This window comes from Carettochelys insculpta, chromosome 4 (assembly GCF_033958435.1).
Source record: "Carettochelys insculpta isolate YL-2023 chromosome 4, ASM3395843v1, whole genome shotgun sequence".
Classification (NCBI taxonomy): Eukaryota; Metazoa; Chordata; order Testudines; family Carettochelyidae; genus Carettochelys; species Carettochelys insculpta.
The window spans coordinates 20,658,560-20,671,227 of NC_134140.1; the positions used below are offsets into that span (position 1 = coordinate 20,658,560).

The 12,668-nt window shown below is 47.2% G+C and overlaps 1 protein-coding gene across 5 annotated transcripts in view; it reads left to right on the forward strand.

The window, feature by feature from the left end:
- Window positions 1–194: 194 nt before the first annotated feature.
- The window catches only part of DOK7 (docking protein 7), a 108,472-nt gene continuing 95,998 nt past the window's right edge, over window positions 195–12,668 (forward strand). For 4 of the 5 annotated variants that reach the window (XM_074992406.1, XM_074992407.1, XM_074992408.1 and 1 more), the window contains exons 1-3: window positions 195–307; window positions 445–490; window positions 9,206–9,436. In XM_074992406.1, coding sequence (XP_074848507.1) covers window positions 254–307; window positions 445–490; window positions 9,206–9,436 — 331 coding nt within the window. In that variant the 5' untranslated portion in view covers window positions 195–253. The remainder of the gene's footprint in view (window positions 308–444; window positions 491–9,205; window positions 9,437–12,668) is intronic. The other variant, XM_074992409.1, reaches the window with a different exon arrangement.

Consider the following 12,668-nt stretch of genomic DNA (forward strand, 5'->3'; position numbering starts at 1 on the left):
AAGTGCCGGGGGCAGCGTTTGCCCCGGGCCGGGCCGGGCGCGGAACAGCCACCCCTTCCCCCGGGTCCCTCCCCGTGCCCCACGCCCCGGCGCGGCCCCGCGGGGCCCCGGCTGCGGCTGGCGCCCGCCCCCTCCGCCCGCCGGCGGCAGCGGCGGCGCTCGCGGAGCTATTTTGAAAGTGACCCCGCGCCCCGGGCGGGCGGGCGGAGCGAGCGCGCGCGGCGGGAGCGGCGGCCCGGCACCATGACTGAAGATGACGGATTCCGTGGTGGTGGAGGGACACGTCAGACTGCGGGACGGCAAAAAGGTCCCCGCGCGGCCCCTTCCCCGGCCCCCCGACCCGCTCTGCTCCGCTCCGCTCGCGTGGGGGCCCGGCGCCCCGACCCGGCGGTTGGGCTGGGCTGGGCGCGGCGCGGCTAACTCCATGTCTCTCTTCCCCTGCAGTGGAAGAGCCGGTGGCTGGTGCTGCGCAAACCCTCCCCGGTAGCAGGTGAGTGCGGCCGGCGCGGGGCGGGCAGGGCCTCGGGTCAGACCTGGGAGCTCTGCCGCGGCAGGGGGCGATCAGCCGCTCCCAGCCCCGCTCGGCTGCGGCGCCCCCGTCCGGTCCCGGCTCCCTCTGGGCTGGGCGGGTTCCCCCTTCTCCCGCCTCTTCGCGCGCCAGCCCCTTGGCGGGCCCCGCCGCTAGGAGCAGCGAGAGGCGACCGGCGGCGCCCCGGAGCCGGAGAGCCTCGGGGACCTCCCCCACCCCGCGTGTGCTTGGCTCGCTCGCGGTGACCCCGGGGGTCGCTGCGGCTCCGGCAGCGCGGGGCTCTCTCCCGTTCGCACATCTCTGGGGCGCTGCTTCCCCGTCGCCCCGGCTGCGCCCCGTCAGTCCCGCTCCTCTCCTCCCCGCGGATCTCAGCAGTTCAGAGCTGGGCCTCTGGCTCCTGCCTGCTGTGCAGGCGCGTTGGGCAGGTTGAGACTCGCTCAGTTGCCCGGGCAGCAGGTTTGCAGAAACTTTAGTGGTGCCCCGAATGCCCCAAACCTGCTCCTCCACCCCACCATTCGCTCTCCCTGCCCAGGGCTCAGGGAGGGAGTTTGGGTGCTGGGGTTAGACTCTGGCCTGGAGTAGCAGACTGGAGTGCAGGAGGAAGTGCAGGCTCCAAGACAGAGTCTGGATGCTAGACACAGGCTGTGGCCTGGGGCAGGGCGTGGAGGTACAGGGGTCGGGGTGCAAGCTCTCGGAGGGGATTTGGGGGTGGAACAGGGGTGGGTGAGAGGGTGTATTCCAGCAATGGGCAACCTAGGCTAGAGAGTGGCTCGTATGAGAGGCCCTCCATTGCCTTAGTGGGCCACAAGCCTGTCATAAGCAAGGCAGTCTCCTGGGATAGGGTAATTTTGCTAGCCGTTCTTGCATATTTAGAGTTTGTGGGGTGTAATGAATGAACTGTAGCCCTGCTTTGGATATAGCGAGAGTAAATGACTTCTACAGTCAGTCAGCTCGCACCTCACTTCAAGTACCTGGCGGCTGGGCTGGGGTGGGCAGGGCGCGGCTAACTCTGAGTCTTAAAGTACCATTGCTTTACATGTGTGTTGTTGTAGTAGTAATGCTGATTGTAAAAAAAAGTGATGCAAACAGAAGCCAGTGGAATATGGCAACCTTATGCGTGAGCAACAGTAAACAAAATGTCTTAAGGTCTGCCTGTGGCCCTTGGGCCGAAGGAAGGCCACTACTAGTGTATGTGCTGGGAAGGAGTGGGATGCGTGAGGGTGCTCTGCTTACCTGGGGCAACCCCTCTGGCAGCCACTCCTGGGGGATAGGGGTTTCCATGCACTGCTGCCTGCTTCCCACCCCCACTCCCTTGCTCCCCTGTGTACCCTAGCCCTTCTTGCTGCCTCCAAATCATTTACAGCAGCCCCCACCAGCAGTGCAGTGCAGCTAGAATGGATCCTGGCTACTCACTTTACGTGGCTGCCTGCATACTTCTGTGGCCCGTAGGTGGAGGATGGTGTCACTGTGTGCTGCTCCCAGGACTCTGCAGCAGGAGCAGAGTCTGGAGATACCCCGTCCCCTGGGGTTGCAGGGGGATGCTCTCAGCTGCCCACAGTGAGTGGCCAGAAGCTGCTCTAGTGGTGCAGCACTGCTGGTGATGTCAGCGGCTGCCCTTGGGGCCTTCTAAATCACTTGGGTGTGACAGGAGGGCTGGGAGATGCATCGGGGATGGAGTGTGCGAGGGCGGAAGGTGAGCCTGAGAAGAGACCTAGCCCCGAACTTGGGTGGAGCTGGGCCTATCACCTGCAGGTGGAAGGCATGCAAAAAGTGAGGTATCTGTGTCATTGTTTTAGCAGTGTATATGCTGATTAAATTGCCTAAATAGCACCTTACGTACATTGTTCATAAAACTAATATTCACATTTCTGAATCTGAACTTAGGTCCCTGAATTTCAGTACTTGAATTAGGAAACTAGATTCTTCAGAAACTGGTGGATCACTAGAATGTGTGCTCGTTGTACATGATTATACGCCATGTCTGTTGAATGTCCATAAACCAGAGTGCTCTTGCTTTGATGTGTTTTTAGTTTTCACTTATTTAGACAGTTATATGGTAAAGCTCTTACACTTTGTATTTGCAGCTGTTTGTTCTAACAGGTGCAAGAATGCAATCCAAAATGTCTGTGAAGTCTTCTGTTTGTTAATGTTCAGTGCAGTTTTTTCAGCTGTTTTTCACCTCTTTGGAATGGTGCCCTGACTTTGCCAACTGAGCCTTATAGTGGCGACTAGCCAGGAGTCAGAGTGCCACACCTAACATTCATAAAAACCGAGCACATGCAGATCCTGTTGTTTTACTTGAAAGTAAGTGTCAGCTATGGTAGTCAAAGCTAAAGATCCCTGCCTCTGTTTATACATTTATTTCACTTGAGAGACTGCACAGCATTCTGGGAAGGGAATCTGCACCCGGTGGATGGGGCTTAGGTGCTTTTCTGTCCCAAGGACAAGGCAGGTGGCAAGCAGCACTGATCTTTCTTCGCTTTTATATTTGATCCCTTTATGTTGTGTACTACACTCCTGCGATGAGATGATGTTCCATGCTGCTGTACAGATGTTGTTTATTAGAACATCTTTAGGAAGAGGCTAAAAACCAAAGGTGACAAAAACAAACATTGGAAAGTAAAGGGGTCACACACAATGATTATGCAATGGTATCTACTGTGGAGCATTCAGATAGGAAACCTGAGCTGAGCTGAACAATTCAGCAGTGTAGACTTCACTATATAGTATTTTATAAGTTGTTGACCACTCAGTCAGAATTTCATTCATGGTTCATTATGTTCTAAAGAACGTAAGAACAGCCATATTGGGTGAGATAAATGATTCACTGAGCCCACTGAGAGGTGAGAGGTGCAGGGTTTCCCGGGGAGCTACAGGCAATGTGCCCCTGCCCCTCCCCATCCCACCTATGCCCTTCCCCTGCTCCACCTCTACCCTGCCCTCTCCCCACCCCTTCTTCACCCCTGTCTGTCTCTTCCTATGGAAGCACTGTGCGGCTTCTGTGAGATTCCCACTCCCCTGGAATTGTGTAGCCCCAAGTAGCTTGCACTGCTCTGTAGGAGGAGTGAGACTGCCCCCACCCTCACTGGGAGTGGCACAGCGCTGATGGTGAGTGCAGGGGAGATGCAATGCTGGGGAGTATGCACATGACCCCCGTGCACCGCCCACTCATTGCCTGTGAGCCCAGCGTTTTGTCTTCTGACAGTGGCCAGTGCCAGGTGCTGAACAGGACAATGTATAAAATGATCTACTTGCCACTGTTGTCCAGTCCCAGCTTCTAGCAGACAGAGGTTTAGGGGCACCCAGTGCATGCAGTTTCAGCCCTACTGAGCCCATCTTGGTTAAAAGCCACTGGAGGTACCAGTTAACTGTTAATTTAAGTTTTTGGAACCCCTTTATACTTTTGGCCTTCAGAACATCCCCTGGCAAGGAGTTCCATAGGCTGACTGTGCGTAATTTGAAGAAGTACATCCTTATGCTTGTTTTGAACTTTCTGCTTATTAATTTAATCAGGTGACCCCAAGTTTGTGTGGTGTTATATGAAGGAGTAAATAACATTTCTCCATACTATTTGTGATTTTATAGATCTGTTTCATATCTCTTCTCAGTTGTACTGTTTCCAAGCTGAATGGTTCCACTCTTTTTAATTTCTCTTCATATGAAAGCTATTTCATACTCCTAATAATTTTTTGGCTTCTCTGTACTTTTCTTATTCTAACATGTCCTTGCTGAGATGGAAGGACCAGGCCTGTACATGGCATTTCTGTCTTATTAATCTCTTTCCATATGGTTGCCAATATTGTTGGCTTTTTTTGACTGCCACTGTTTCAGAGAACTGCATATGGTACCTTGAAGATCTTTCTTTAGTGGTAACAGCTAAGTTTGACCCTATCATGTTGTACCTATAGTTTGGATTAATGTTTTCTGGTGCTCAATACTTTGCATTTTTCAACATTAAGCTTCATTTTGTTGCCCAGGCACCCAGTTTTGTGTGATCCATTTTTAACTCTTCACAGTCTGCGTTGAACTTAACTGTCCTGAGTAACTTCGTATAGTCTGTGGAACTTGCAACCTCACTAGTGATCCTTTTTTCCAGAACATTTATGACTGTGTTGAGTAGCACTGGTCCCAGTACACGTCCTTGGGAGACCCTACTATTTATTTTTCTGTACTGTGAAAATTGAAAATTTAGTCCTATCTTATTTCTTATCAATTAAATATGGATCCATGAGAGAACCTTCCGTCTTATCCCACGAGAAATCACTAAGTGAAGGGATCTTGCCAAAGGCTTCCTCAGAGTCCAAGTACACTATATCAACCATGCTACCCTCATCCACATACTTATGATTCCCTTCAAAGAGTTCTAATAGATTGATGAGACATAATTTACTTTACAAAGCAGTGTTGGTTCTTCCCCACCATACTGTGTTCATCTGTGTATTGGATCATGTTGTTCTTTATTATAGTTTCAATCAATTTACCTGGTACAGTACTGAAGTTAAAGTTACTGGCTTGTAATTGCCAGGATGGCCTCTGGAGGCTTTTAAAAAACTTGTTACATTAGCTGTCCTCTAATCATCTGGTACAGAGGCTGATTTAAGTGATAGGTTACATACCGCGGTAGTAGTTTAGTTTGAGTACCATCTGGTTCTGATGATTTATTGTTGTTTACTTTATTAGGCCCCCCCCTGTCAATTGTCCTCTATTCATTGAATCATAGGGTTCAAAGAGACCTCAGGAGGTCATCAAGTCCAACCCTCTGCTCATAGCAGGAGCAATCCCTGTCAGGGTTTGTCAAGATGGGACTTAAATACGTCCTAGGGATGGAGATTCCACCACTTCTCTAGGTATCCTATTCCAATGCCTCACCAACCTCTTGACAGAATAGTTTTCCCTAATATCCAACCTAGACCTCTTCCACTGCAATTTGCAACCATTGCTAGTCACTCTGTCATCTGCCACCGAGAACAGCTTCTCTCTATCCTTTTTTGCAATCTCTCTTCAGGTAGTTGAAGATTGCTATCAAATCCCCTCTCATTCTTCATTTCTGTAGACTAAAAAGGCCTAAATCTCTCAACCTCTCCTTATAAGCCATGTGCTCCAGTCCCCTAATTATTTTTGTTGTCCTCCGCTGGACTCCCCCTAATACTTCCACATCTGTATTATAAAGGGGCCCCCAGAATTGGACACAGTATTCCAGATGTGGCCTCAACAGTATGAAATAAAGGGGAGTAATCCCTAGCTTTGCTGGCAGTGCTTGTACTAATGGAGCCCAACATGCCATTAACCTTGTTGGCTACAAGGGCACATTGTTGAATCAGGGCCAGCTTCTCATCCCCTGTAATGCCCAGGTCCTTTTCTGCAGAACTGCTTAGCAAATCAATCCCTGACCTGTAGCAGTGTTTGGGGTTCTTATGTCCTACGTGCAGGACTCTGCACTTTTCCTTGTTAAACCTCATCAGATTTCTCTTGGCCCAGTCCTCCAATTTGTCTCAGTCACTCTGGACCCTATCCCTACCCTCCAGTGTATCTACCTTACCCCTCAATTTGGGACAGTTCCTCATATTTGTCACCTGAAAGCAATGGGTCAAGGAGGTGTGGGAATTTCCATCGCATCATCTACGGTGAAAACCAATGCAAAGAATTAATTTAGTTTCTTTGCAGTAACCCTGTCTGTCTTGAGTGTTCAGTAGCCCCACTGAGTGCTTGGCTTGCTTCCTGCTTCTGATGTACTTAGAAATTTTTTGATGTTAGTTTTAGTGTCTTTTGCTAATTGTTTTTCATATTTCTTTTAGGCCTGCTCAATTATACTTCTACAGTTAAAGGAATTAAGGCTCCTTTCTATTTTCCCCAGTAGGGCTTACATTTTTTAAATATCTTTTTTGTCTCTCATTTCCTCTTTTATGGAGTTTAGTCACAGTGACGTTTTCAGCTCAGGCTTTGGAGGCCCTGCCAACTTCAGAGTCTGAGCTGCAGTCTGTGTTGCACCATCACCTACCTATTTTCAGTATGATACTGTGAGGCTGGCTCGCATGAATCTTGGAACCAGATGGGGAGGCTCTGGCCCAGATGCAGCATACAAACACACACACTCTTTTGTATGTCACAGAAATCTCTAAAAGCTCTTGCTTTTGTCTCTGCACAAGGAAAACCTTCTTCAAATCTTGAATATGTTCACAGGCTGAGACAACTGTTTACCAGTTATCTGAGTTATGGAGAGGAAGAAAAAAAACCAGGATGAGTTAGTCACTTGTCTTCATAAGCTGCCTCCAAATACCACAAGATTTTTGATGAAATTGTGACAGTTGAAAGCATGGCAGCTGTAATATCTCTTAACAGTGGCCCCCTTGCAATCTGATTGCACAGAGGAACCTTGGATACTAAGGGAGCTAGTGTCTCATAGGAATTAATAGGACTTCATGCAGACTCGGGAGTCTGCCCGTGAGAATTAGAATTTAGGACTGAGATTTGTTTTGATTTCTATCTACCCTACAGAATGTTGGGACAAATGGTCATCAATTTTACTTTTTATTAAATGTTTTGCTCAAAACCTGTTATTCCAAATGGTGTTTCTCATCAGTTCAAACACTGGTTTAGATAAAACAAGCAAGAGAGAGATTTTAAGTGGCTACAAGTAATGAAGCATACAAATCAGAAATGGTTACAAGAAACATGGAGATAAAACACGGCTAATTTCAAACTTAAGAAAGTTAAGTAAAGTTTTTCTGTCACGTGCACTCAACAATCAGACTGTCCAAACTTCTAAAGCCAGAATCCTTCTTCTGTTTAATAGTTAATTCCTTTGTTCCGTCTGGTGCAGTGAATCAATATATGGAAGGAAGAGTGCTCTTGGGATGCGTCTCTCTCCCTCTCTCTCTCCCTCTTTTAAAAATTCCCCTTCTCCTCTGAAAAGCATCTTCTGCATCAATGTGGGAGACAAAAACTCAGTATGGAGGGGAACACCTTGCTGTTTCTTTGCACAAATGTAGACTTATCACCCTCATCCACATTCCTGCCATGTAGTGACAAAAGGCTGTTGACCTTCTTTATAGCTGGCTGAGGTATCATCTTGCGTTTTGTCTCAGAGGAACTGGTTTGGCCGCTCTCTGGACTTGGAATATGTTTTAGTAACACTATACAGTGAATTTTTATGACGTTGCATACAGTGTTGTTGGACATATTTTACTAGGGCCATAATGAAGAGCAAAGTTACTTTTCAGATGCTGCTTCACAAGGCAAACTTTGTACAAGGATTATTACACTAATGTGCAAGGCGTGACTATGGGGGTGTACAGTCTGTGGCACCTCTACAGAGAATGCCAACCTGATGTGAGGAAGAGCTTCGTGATGCTAGAACTTACAGTGAGACAAGCCTAATGTAAAATGTCAACTACAGAGTGATCTGCAGTTGTTTTGGCATGTCTTCACTAGACCCACTAAATCAACTGCTGGTGGATAGATCTCAGAGCATTGATTCAGATTGTAGTGTAGACATAAGTTGAGTTTCAGAATTTAGTGAATTCTAAGAAAGGAAATATGAAAATGAATGCTGGCTAAAAATGAGAGGGCAGGGGACTGAATGATGATTGTTCTCTTGGGGGGGGGGACCTTTTTTAGGGTGGAGGCCCCTGACCCACAGAAGAATCAGTTGGTGGGGCCACGTAAAAGTGAGAAGCACAAAAAAAACCTCCTGACTGATATGACCCCTGACTGAGACACCTCACTTTCCTGATGTGCCAGCCTCAAGGACATGGAGTTGAAAAGAGAGGACCAAGGGACAGGGCTCCCCCCAGACCAAATTAAATCTTCTGTGGGCCTGGGGTGGGACCAAAAATGAGGGGTTCAGTGTGTTGTGGGGGGGTTGCTGTGGAACAGGATGGGGTTGTGGGGTCTGGGTGGGAGGGAGGGTGCAGGAGGGAGCTGGGGTGAGGTTCTGGGCAGGGTTGCAGGGGTGGACGTGTGTAAGCATGGTGGGGGGCACTTAGCTGGTGTAGCTCCTCAGGGGCTCATCACTCGCCTCTGCTGCTCCATGGCACCACACCCTGGTGCACCCTGGCACCAATTGGTCAGTGAGCACAGCGGGGAAAAAGCTTCCCTGTGCTGCCATCTCCCTAGCCAGGGGAAGGGGAGTGACAGCATGCACACTGCTTCGTCTCCTGGTTAGGTAGAGCCCGTGAGCCTAGAGATCCACCCTTGCATGAGGGTTGCAGGGTTGAAGAACCAGAGCAGGCTCCCTGCTGTAGCGAGGGGCTGAGCCCTGAGCTTCGTGGCTGGATCTGGACATGCTGTCGGTCATAGGTTTCCCCACCCCTGCTCTATCTGATCCATCATTGGCATTTTCCAGAAGAGATTCTTTACTGTTGATCTTGTTCATTCTTATAAGATAACTTTAAAAATATTAATTTAAGTATAATTTTGACAGGAATTGAAGCTGAAGGGCATAATTCCAGAGAGAGAAATTCACCTGTACAGATTCTTCTTCTTCGTTTTAAGGCACTTGAAAACCAGCCTGGAAAATATTCACTTAATTTTCTTTTCAGTGTTCTGCATGGAATGAAAACTGAATTGATCAGCCTATGGCCACCACAGTTGCCAAAAGTGTTTTCTTCTAAAGTCAGATACTGAGAATTGTGTTTCATTACGTGTCAGGTTCTCTCACAGCTCTGCTTCTTTCAGATTGTTTAGTCATGTTGGTGTACAAGGATAAATCGGAGCGAGCCAAAGGACATAAGGAGAGGAGTAGTGTGACCTTGGAAGACATCTGTGGTCTGGATCCTGGACTCTCCTATGAGGGCTTAAATCACACACTTGCTATCATCTGTCTATCTCAAGTCGTGATGCTGGGATTTGACAACAAGGAAACTATGTACGCCTGGGATGTACGGATTCGCTACAGTTTGGGGGAAGGTAACCTTTGTCTTGTCTCTTTTCCTTTCTCTTTTGGAAAGAAAACAAGCAAAACTGTAGCCAAAACATCAAAAGTTCGATACAATTAAAGACAAGATTATCCCTGTCCGCGAAGGCAAACAGATTTCACTTGCTTGTGAGTGCCAGGTCTGTTATCGTGTTCAGTGTGTGTAATGTGTGGTGATGTTGCCCAATAGTGCCACAGAGAGGGTAATGTAAGAATTGTGAGTTTGCTTCTACTGTCTTCTTTGGCTCAGCTATTAGAGGCTTGTACTTTTTAAAACTGAAGGGCCAGGCTGTAGTCCTAGCGCTCCAGGTTAGATGTGTGTCAGCTGTGTCTTATAATTGCGCCTGTAGGATATGGATTCATGACAAATCCTTGTGCTCCGGCACTACAAAACCCGTGAGTGGCAGAGCCATGATTAGAACCTAGGAATGGCGGACTCCCACTCCCCAGTTCTCTCCATTAGACAAGGTCACGTGCAGTACTGCTGTCAAACACATGTAACGTGAGACTCTCACAGGGAAGATTCCATTCTCATCTGTAGGTTTAACTTTATTCCAATACGTCCTTCATTTTCCGTTCTGCAGCTCTGATATGCTTTGTAGCAGTTTAACATTTCTTCTACAGGGATAATCCAGTTAATTGGTTTTCAGTGCTTGGTGAAGCATGGGGGACATACATTTATTGTTACTGATGATCATTATTATTTATGCATAATTTATCACCTGTTAAGTGTTGACAATGGGCTTGACACTGTACAAAGACAGCCCTTGCCCGAGGAGTTTATGATATAAAAGACAGGTGCAAATAAGACTAGAAGCACTGAGAGACATGGAGGAGGTGCAAACCTGGCAGCTCTCTTTGGTTTTCCCGATCTCTCTCCAGTGCAGCTTTGGGGTGAAGAAAGCATGTGATGTGTGTGTCCATGGGCTGTGTGAATGTAGTAGAAAGAGCCTTGAATGAGTGGTGGGGTGAATCTAGCATATCGTGTTAGAGTTGTTGTTTCAGGTATAAGAGCAGTGTGGAAGACAGGGAAATGGGAGTTGGGGAAAGGAACTGGAGAGGCATGGAGGTTGGCAGGGTGAAGGACATCACTTGTTGAAACCAGTAGACTGTGGAGGAGGATTAGGACAGCATCAGGCATGTAAAACTTGGTCAGGATGGGCTCTTTGTAGTCCTTGGTGAGAACAGTTTCAGTGGAGTGCACAGAGCATAAGTGAGACAGGAGAGAATCCAGGAGGGCGTTAGGGGAGAAGGGGTCAAGGGAGTGGATGTATACAATCCATTTTGCATGGATGTGCAGGAAAGAAGGAAAATTGATTGTTCGATGGTTGGGGATAACAGAATGTGCTTATGTGCCATGGGGCAGAACTGGGATAAGGAGGGATTGGAAGTATGGACAGTGAGCAAGAGCCCGCAGGGTCTGACTGAGGTAAAGGAGAAAAAGATATTAAGTGGGGACGGAGGAAACTCAGACCTGACAATCTTCTCTTAGAAGTCAATGCAATCCTGAACGGAGGGGGAAGTTCTGTTGCCCATGTTGTGCAGGAGGTCAGACAACTTGACGCCTTTTGGTGTTGGTATCTAGAAATCTAAAGAAGGAGGTTAAGGGTTTGAGGAGGAGGTAAAAGGATACAAATGAGCATTGGGGTTGTACATATGCGCTGTCAGAGGAGAATGAGAGCTGTTTTTCAAGGATGGTGGCAGAACAGAAAGGGGCAGTGGGTGAGCTGGGAGGGGAAGCACGTGAGTTTCCTCCAGAGGATTCCTGTAGAGGGAGTAGATACGATGTGGTTATTGAGGTGGATGGTGGGGAGAGAGGCAAAAGAGTCTGGGGTAGAAGAGCCAATGGAATTAAGGAAGCCAACTATAAAACCGATGGAGGTGTGAGAAGAGAGCGTGAGAACCCAAGTGCAGGGCAGTTGTTGTACTGGAGGTCAGGGAAGGACTGGAGCAGAGGAAGGGTTAGTGATGTTAAAGTAAATAAGGAATGCAGGCATATCTGGATACAAGATCCTTAAATATCACTGAGCAGGTTCTCTATTCGTGTGTAGCATGAGAGGGGAAGTTTGGGGACTCCGCTGAAAAGGTTACATTTCAGGTAGGAAAAACTGCTATTTTCTACAGTTACATCCAAGTTGGGCCTATATCACAGAGTTTTGATCCAGCTCTAAACTTTCCTGACATGTGTTTGGGGAAAACAAACCAGCAGTCATGTAGCATTGTAAAGGCTAACAAAATAATTTATTAGGTGATGAGCTTTCGTGGGACAGACCCACTTCTTCAGATCTGGAAAGTCTGGTGAACGTAAGCTGGCACAATGAGAATTTAACAGGAAGTTAGAAAGAAGAAAATGTAATGAAAACTGACAAATCAGCTACATAGGAAGGGTGAATGGTGGGGAAGAGGAGGAAAGAAGAGTACTTACTGCAAGTGTTTATTAAATTAAGTGACTTGCCTGAGATCACTACGAATATCAAAGATGGGGAAATTTTCCTTATAATGTGTAAGGTAATTGCTATCTCTGTTGAGACCTAAGTGCAAAGTGTTGAACTTTATTCTTTGAACTTGTTTAAGTCTCAAAAGAAGAAACCAGCAGTGATGTAGCACTTTAAAAACTAGCAAAATAATTTATTAGGTGATGAGCTTTCGTGGGGCAGACATACTTCTTCATATCTGGAAATGGACTAACATGGCTACCTCTCTGTGACTAGGTCCCAACAGAGATAGAAATTACCTTGCATATTACAAGGACAGTTTCCCCATATTTGATATTCGTAGTGATCTCAGGCAAGTCACTCAATAGACACTTGCAGTAAGTAATTTTCTTCCCCACCCTTCCCCCCTTCCTACATTGCTGATTTGTCATTTTTTATTAGTTTTTTTCTTTCTATCTTTCTGCTGAATTCTCATTGTGCTAGTTGATCAGACTTTCCAGACCTGAAGAAATGGGTCTGTTCCACAAAAACTCGTCACCTAATGCAGCATTTCCCAAAGTGTGATTCATGGCCCAGTACTGGTCCTTTTCTGGGGGGCAGAGGGGAATACCGGTTCTTAGAAAAATGTACAAATTATTGCTGCGTACTGTTGTTATTATGAACAAATAATAAACCGTGAAAATGTATTCATTTTTCATTTTTTTTCCCGTGTTTATATTTTTGTGCTGCAAAAAAAGGTACTGAAAAAAAAATGGGTCCCTACTATATAAAGTTAGGGAAACCCTGAGCC